A 7995-nucleotide genomic window follows, 5' to 3' on the forward strand; every position below is an offset into this window, starting at 1 on the left:
AGGGATATGAAGCAGTTAGAGAGAGTTAAAGGAGGTGGTGGAGAAACTTTCCCCATAACCAAATTCCTCCTTCATTGTGATGAACAACTTCAGCCCAGGACGGCTGGGATGGCATGGGAGTGAAGCGGTGCGATTCACATGCCGACCTCCGGATCAGCTGGTGGCTCCAGTGTCCGGTACCCCCACAACCAGCTCTCGTTCGGTGGGCAGGTGTGGAGGAGTACATGAACACACAAGGGAAACAGAACAAAAACCCAGAAAACAAACTCAATGCCATCTACACTAACCCATCCAAAACCAACCATAAACACAAACCCAAGCACACAACCCAACAAACTAATGATGCAGTCCTCTAAAACCCACCACCCAAATCATACAAGAAAACCCTTATGAACCGAGGGACTAAACAGACATGCAAAACAAGGAGACCCCACAGAACACAACATAAGACCAAAAAAAACCCCAAAGTCCAGGCAAGATGTGACACCTAACAACCTTGCATTCCGATATACCAAGCGCCAGCTTCTCTCCCTACTAGGACACCTGAATTTTGCCATCCACATCATCCCTCAAGGGTGATCCTTCTTCTCCCACTTACTGTCCCTTTCTGCTGCCGTCCCATCCCTCCACCATTTCATAGTCCTGGGTGACGCCTGTAAAATGGAGCTCAGAATGTGGCCTGACTTCCCTTCCTCTCGGAACAGCATTTCCTTTTTTTATGATGACAACATAACTCAGCACGAAGACATCCAACTGTACACTGATGCGGCTTCCTCCATCAGATTCGGTGGTTACTATGGTGGTAGATGGTTCACCTCAGATTGGCCAGTGGAACTGTCCTTGCCCTCTGCTCCCTCAGCGCTCGACAATCCATACCCCATAGTCATCACTGGCCTTCTTTGGGACTATGAGTGGTCCAAAAAGTTATCCTCCTCCCCTCAGACAACCACACCGCTGTCAATATCATAAACAGAGGTCGCTCACAATCACTACACATCATGTAGTTCATCAGCAGTCTGACCCTAATCTCAGCCCAACACCACTTCATCATCCACAACGCCCATGTTCCAGGCTACAAAAATTCCATCGCTGACTCCCTCTCCCGTTTCTCATTTCAGAAATTCAAATCCTTGGCAGCAGACTGAGGTCTTTATCTGACACTGGTCCCTCCGTTTTTAGCCACAATCTTCACCTGAACCCTCAGCTTCTCTGTCTCGTCACCACGTTGCAACAAGCAATCATAAATAGTCTCACTCCTAAAACTCTTTCACGCCCACTCGGTTCTCAGAATCAGAACATTTGCTATTCAAGTATACCTGAGTGGTATAAACTTCTTCATCAAACTGTTTTCCAGAGCTCCAGCCCCCTCCATTTCGCACCCCCACATCAACATGGTAATCAAAAGCTTAAGAAAGGCAAAACCTCAGCTTGCACTGAAACATTTACCCGTGACAGCAGACCTCCTCACTCGTTGTATCCAAACTGTCCATGAAGGATATTTATCCCCATCCATTGACTCAACCCTCAAATCTATGTTCCTCCTAGCATTCTTCTGTTTACGGTGATCAGAATTCACCACCACTGCATCTAATTACGACCCATCACGGCACGCCTCTCCGACATTTCTCTCCGCTCCCCAGATATCCTCAGATTTAACCTCAAACAAAGCAAAACCAACCAGCTTGGCCTTTCTCATCCCATTTTTCTCTTCCTTTTAAGCTCTCATCTGAGCCCTTTCAAACTCATTTAAATTTACATAAACCAGAGACTAGCCCACCATACTTCTCCTCAAGATACCACTCTTCACCACAGAGTAACTATGCACTTCTGGTTCCACCACCATGCACAATTCCAAGTGCATGAGGCATCTTCTGCATAGTGCAGAATGAATGCTTCATTATGTCCCCAGAAACTCAACCACATGTACCCATCATGTCTTACGGTGCAAAGACTGGCAATGTGAGGTTTATATTAAACACTGACATGGCTGTGGCACAAGCCATTTATTTTAGAATATGCAGCAGCTCGTAGCTTCGCCTAAATAACACCAAGCTGAAACAGAGTAGGATCCCAACAAAAATACCAAAAGTACAAAAATACAAACAAGACAGTTTTAGTTAACAAGTTTATAAAAACGTTAAAAGTTTTATTTATAATGATAGATTACTTCACCACCAGTCTGCTCACTACTGCTGTAAGATGGCTTTAACATCAATAATACTGTCACAATAACTGATCAAACCCAATAATTACAAACTTGATCAGCCACATATCACTACAAGTCCTTCTCAGTGACTCACTTATACATTTGCAAACCACAGACGGCTGCAGTTTGATGAAAACTTCAATGACACAAAACTACTGTCACACGTTTAACTGTGGAAGTTTTCACAACAGACATCAGAGACTTTTACATAAATATGTTTCACAAGATCCTCCTGCACATCTTCTCAGTTAATTACACAGAACAGTGGTTGCACCATAGAAATACACACACGCGCGCGCGCACACACACACACACACACACACACACGTCCCTCCTGTCCAATCCCGTCACTCCTCGTCTGTATAAAGGTTCGTCTCTCAGACGGAGCTTTCATGTTCGAGCCATGGTCTTCCTGTGGATCCTCTCCTGCTTCGCCTTCGTCGGCGCCGCCTACGGTAAGACAGCTGAGGGAGTGAAGCATGCTGGGTAGACTGAGCTGCTTGTTTTTAATTTACAACTATTATATTTATTTATAGATTTAATATTTAGCGGCTCTGGGTGGGCAGCCATCATCTACCGACCGGTTGAGAGGAGAGAGAGAACAATGCAAGTTCCACATAGAGATGTATAGTAATAATAATGGTAATAATCATAATAAGACTAATAATAATAATTCTAGCAGTGGGTGTTGAGCAGCTCTGGAGGCAGAAATACCTGCCGAAAGCAACAGGAGGAGAGAGGAGAGAGACAGCTCACAGCTCCTGGTATTCCCAGGAGGTCTCCCATCCAAGTACTAACCAGGCCCCATCCTGCTCAGCTTCCCACATCACAAGAGATCCCACGTGTGCAGGGTGGTGAGGCCGTAAGACTTCATGAAGATAAAATGATTTTTATAAGTGACTGAAGATAACTGGACACAGTCTGAGATCGATCCGTGTTTATTGGCTGATCACTTTAAAAGTATTGATCTTATTAACAATCGTTTCTTACTGAAAATGTGACTCGAGGTGTTTTGTGTCGACTGTTCGCAAAGATCAGGAACAAACTTCCTGACTCATGTTGTTGTTATGTCATTATGATGATGCAATGATGTCACCAGGTTGCGGCACTCCCGCCATCCCCCCCGACATCAGTGGTTACTCTGATATCGTGAACGGCAAGGAGGCAAAGCCTCACTCCTGGCCCTGGCAGGTGGCCCTGCAGGTACACACACACACACACACACACACACACACACACACACACACACAGATGAGTTGTATTCATGAACATGTGATTGTTTCAGGTCAGTGGTTTCTTCTGCGGAGGCTCCCTCATCAACCAGAATTGGGTGGTAACCGCTGCTCACTGTTCCGCCAGGTAAACACCAACAATCTTTAACCTTCAACCTTTAACCCTCACCTGTCCTGTCAACCAATGTTTAAACGCAATTTTAAACTTTATAAATGTTTAAATAAAGACAGTTTGACAGCTGAACTCAATCTGCTGCTCAGTTAAACCTGCTGTATGATCAGTGTTCCTCTTCTGAATATGAGCTTCAGCCAGCAGCTGACATTAGGCTCCGCCTCCTGTTGCTCAGGTGTTTCTCAGGTGATTTTTTATTGGCCGATTTCATTCACATGATTTTCCGCAGGGAGTCTGACCTTGTGGTTCTTGGAGCACATGACCGCTCCTCCACCGAGGACGTCCAGAAGATCAGGGTCGGCAAGGTGAGCAACAAGCAGCAGGACTTCATCATGTCTCGTGAACTCCTGCGCGTTCACCAGCTAATGATGTAATTTCCTGTCAGGTATTCACACATCCCGACTACAACAGCCCCACCCTCTTTAACAACGACATCCAGCTCATCAAGCTGGCCAGACCCGCCCAGATAAACAGGCGTGTTTCCCCCGTGTGCTTGGCCGAGACCACAGACAACTTCCCTGCAGGCATAACGTGCATGACCACCGGCTGGGGCTGGACCAGCAGCAACGGTGACTTAATTATTATTATTATTGTTATGGAATTTTCCATCTTTAGGGGTTACAAATTGGGTTACATCGGGTCAAGCCTGGGCTAGTTACTAATTGTACATTTTAAAAGTCTCATTCCTGCTTATTGAGGCCTGATAATAATGGTGCCTTGAGGTCACACTGTAATTCTTAAGTAGAAAGGAGACAATTCTCTCCTCTCTTTGAGACTCCAGAACCCTCTTTGATGTTTTGGGGAAGGCAGAGGCCTCTCTGATAAAGGGTAAATCAGCATTACCGTGGTTACCAAGGTCGGAGGGGGCCTTCCTAGACAACAAAGATAGGTGAATGTGTAGCCAGAATGTGCTGACAGTGACCTGAAGTTCCATGCAACGTGACCTGAACTAACACGGGTAAAATGCACTTCCTTGTTTAGAAACTAATGAACCAATTAGACAAATTTTTCATAGTGTAGGCTGATCTGCTTAGGTTAAAGCCTCTGGGCCCTATTTTAACGATCTAAAGCGCATGGTCTGAAGCGCATGGCGCTATGGCATTGAGGGTGAGTCCAAATCCACTTTTGCTATTTTAATGGTGGAAAAATGGTCGCTGCGCCAGGTGCACGGTTCAAAGGGGTTGTCCATAGTCTCCTAATTAATCATGGGTGTGTTTTCAGCGTAACATGCTCCTGGACCCTCCCGTGGTCCCAGATCACCAGTTTAAGATCCTGTTCATTCATTTGTTGCAAATTTGTCTTCGTTTGGTTTTTGAAAAGGTTTATTATTTTAATTACAGCTTTGGATTCTTTAAAATCGTTTTGTTCAGTCAGGGAGTATCAAGTCAAATCAGCAGGTTTTAATTGTTGAAAGTATAGAATCTTGATCATTGTAACCTCAAAAATGTTAAAGAATACTTGTTGAATATTGTTCAAAAAATAAAGAATTAATTTTAATCATGTAAAGAATCATCAACACAGTTATCAGGACTTGATGAGCTCTCCAAGGTGCTGATCCTGCTGCTGGAAGCAGCTAGAAGCTGTGCAGATTTATTTCCTTCGTTAGTTTAATTATTGTTTTCACCTCATTTATTTCCTCATGTCATCATGTACTGATGCAGCAGGAAAGTCGATCTGTGTCTGATCCGTTGTTGTCCGTCTGTTTAAATACCTACATGATTACACAATTTGGTCAAATAATTCAACAATTTAATCCATCATTGCTGCGATTAGTTAATTCTATAAATATTATGACTGAGCATTATGACATGTATTTTTTAAAATATATTAATATACACAATAATAATCTTTCACATTGTAATCCTTTTATTTGTTACCTTGTGCATGTTTGTGCGCTGCTGCGTGTCCTGTGTGTGTAACAAGCAGAGTGTATGTGGTGCAGCCGCCTGTGTAGGTGCATATTACTGTCCTGATAACGCTCCTTAAAATAACAGTGAAACACTGCGCCATTGACTTTAGACCAGGTTTTTGTTGGCGCAATCGCTCTCTGCTGCCTCAAGATAGCAACGCGCCAACAATGCGCCTGACCACACCTTACATTTAGACCAACACGCCCATTGGCGCACTGATGGGCGCACTGATGGGCACACTGATGGGCACAAGTGCCGTTGCTATTTTAACAACGTGGGCACTGGACGGGGAAATGACAACTGCGTCTGTCTTAAAATAGCAAAGAGACTTGCGCTGCGCGTAGTGCCGCTCTGCACCGGGCGTAAGATAGGACCCTGAGAGTCAGACCTTCAGAGGACAGAATGGAAAGAGACAGCATCCAAGTTGCAGAAGACTTCAATGGTTGCTATTTCAGTTCTCCTTGATCAAGGGCTTCAACAAACATTTTCAGCTTTAAGACATCAAAGGCTCGTGCCTACTTTTCTCCACTGAGGTGCTGACCATCACTCAAAATATCCACATCAATTATGTTTATTATGATTATTATTAGTGCTTTACAGCTGCTGGGGCCTGACCCACTACAACAGTGACTATCATTATTATTATTGGTGACTCACTCCTTTAAATAGAACTAAAGTAGTTGAAGTGACTTTGCTCATCTTCGTTCACCACCTCACCTTTTAATTTTGGCTGATCGAGCTGCTTCCCTCTGTTAAGTGCTAAAAAGCTTGAACCCGCAAATTGCCACTTACGGCTATATTTATTATTATTATTATTATTGTCAGTGCCTTATACCTGGTTAAATCTCACCTGTACAGCTTCTCAGACCACTAAGGGAGTGTTAACACAGGAAACATGGCGTGCTTTGACCACTGGGGGCAGTATAGACATCAGTGTGAAGTGTTGATGTGTTGCAGGTAACCTTGCCACCCGGCTGCAGCAGGCAGCCCTCCCCCTGCTGACCAATAGGCGGTGCAGTCGATTCTTCAGCAGCTCTATCACCTCCAAGATGATCTGTGCCGGAGCCAACGGAATCTCCAGCTGCAGCGTGGGTGCTGCACACTAACCACCAACAAGCATATTAGCAACATGTTGGAAGATAGACATGCTAACATGTACCTATCAGCTACGCATGTTATTTGTTTGTTTGTGTGCTTATTTTGTGTGTGTGTTTGTTTTCAGGGCGACTCTGGAGGTCCTCTGGTCTGTCAGAAGGCTGGTGCCTGGACTCTGGTTGGTGTCGTGTCCTTTGGAAGAGCCTCCTGCGATACCATGTCGCCTGCAGTGTACGCCCGCGTCACAGCACTGCGCGCCTGGATAGACCGGACCATCGCCGCCAACTGAGAGAGTTTCACTTGCTCAAAATGAAGTTCAGCTAGCTTAGCTTAGCATCAAGACTGGAAGGAGGAGAAAACAGCAAGCTTAGCTTAGCATCAGACTGCAAGTAGGGGAAAACAGCTATCTTAGCTTAGCATAGGAGTGGAAGCAGGGGGAAACAGCTAGCTTAGCTTAGCATAAAGACAAACAGACCACATGTCAAAAGTTTATTAAAGTAACACATCGCCAGGAAAGTGACTTTATTTTTATTCTACACAAATCTGAAAGGCTTTCTCTGTTGAAGCAATTATAAATAAATAAACCTATAAAAATGTATTTTCTTTGTTTTAACGAGACATTTACAGTTTGTGTTTTCCCTTTAATAAAGCATCAATCTTATTACAGCATCTCTTTCCGTCTCTTTACTGATCCCCATGAAGGTTGTTCCACTCCTCTTGAATCAATGATATTAATGATCTAATTTAATCTACAGGTTGTAATATTATCATTTCATCAGTAATAGTTGTTCTCAGCTGGAGTTGAAGTGCAGTTAAATGTGGAATCCTGATCTTTTCTAAACATGTAATCTGAGCTGTCAATCACTCCCAGAATGCACCTGGAGATTCAGTCCAGCTGACTGGATGAGCTGCTGTCTTTCACATTTAATACCACAGTCATAAACTCAATGTGCTTAAAAACAAAAATAAAGGTAAAGATCATACATGTCAAAACCGTTTAACTTTACATTAACAATACATATATAAAACATGCAACATAAAAACAATAAAAATAAGGAGATGTTAAACATCAACATACAAGACAACAAATATAATTAGAGGGTAAAAAGGAATTACAATAAAGAGAGTAGGATTAGAAGGTATCATTATTATTAAAAAGGAATAACAATAATAATACTGATTCTAAAATGAAGGTTTTGCCCGTTAACCACACACTTTAAACCTAACTAAAGCTTGTGAAAAAAGATGTTTTTAGTCTGCTTTTAAAAGAAGACACGGTTGTAGCAGACCTGAGTTCATGTGGTAGAAAATTCCAGAGAGTAAGATCATAATGACTGAAGGCACCATGAGCTGATTTAGAGTTTATTCTCCGTATAGTGA

The 7995-nt window shown here is 43.4% G+C and overlaps 1 protein-coding gene across 1 annotated transcript; it reads left to right on the forward strand.

Annotated features, from left to right (window-relative positions):
* Positions 1–2513: 2513 nt before the first annotated feature.
* Positions 2514–7276, forward strand: LOC122991882 (chymotrypsinogen 2-like). The gene is made up of 7 exons (XM_044365342.1): positions 2514–2661; positions 3306–3409; positions 3492–3565; positions 3840–3915; positions 3996–4179; positions 6478–6608; positions 6743–7276. Exons 1-7 carry the CDS (start codon positions 2610–2612, stop codon positions 6902–6904), a joined length of 783 nt encoding a protein of 260 aa, XP_044221277.1. The 5' UTR covers positions 2514–2609; the 3' UTR covers positions 6905–7276.
* Positions 7277–7995: the final 719 nt, after the last annotated feature.

The sequence above is a fragment of the Thunnus albacares genome, chromosome 11, assembly GCF_914725855.1.
Source record: "Thunnus albacares chromosome 11, fThuAlb1.1, whole genome shotgun sequence".
NCBI lineage: Eukaryota > Metazoa > Chordata > Actinopteri > Scombriformes > Scombridae > Thunnus > Thunnus albacares.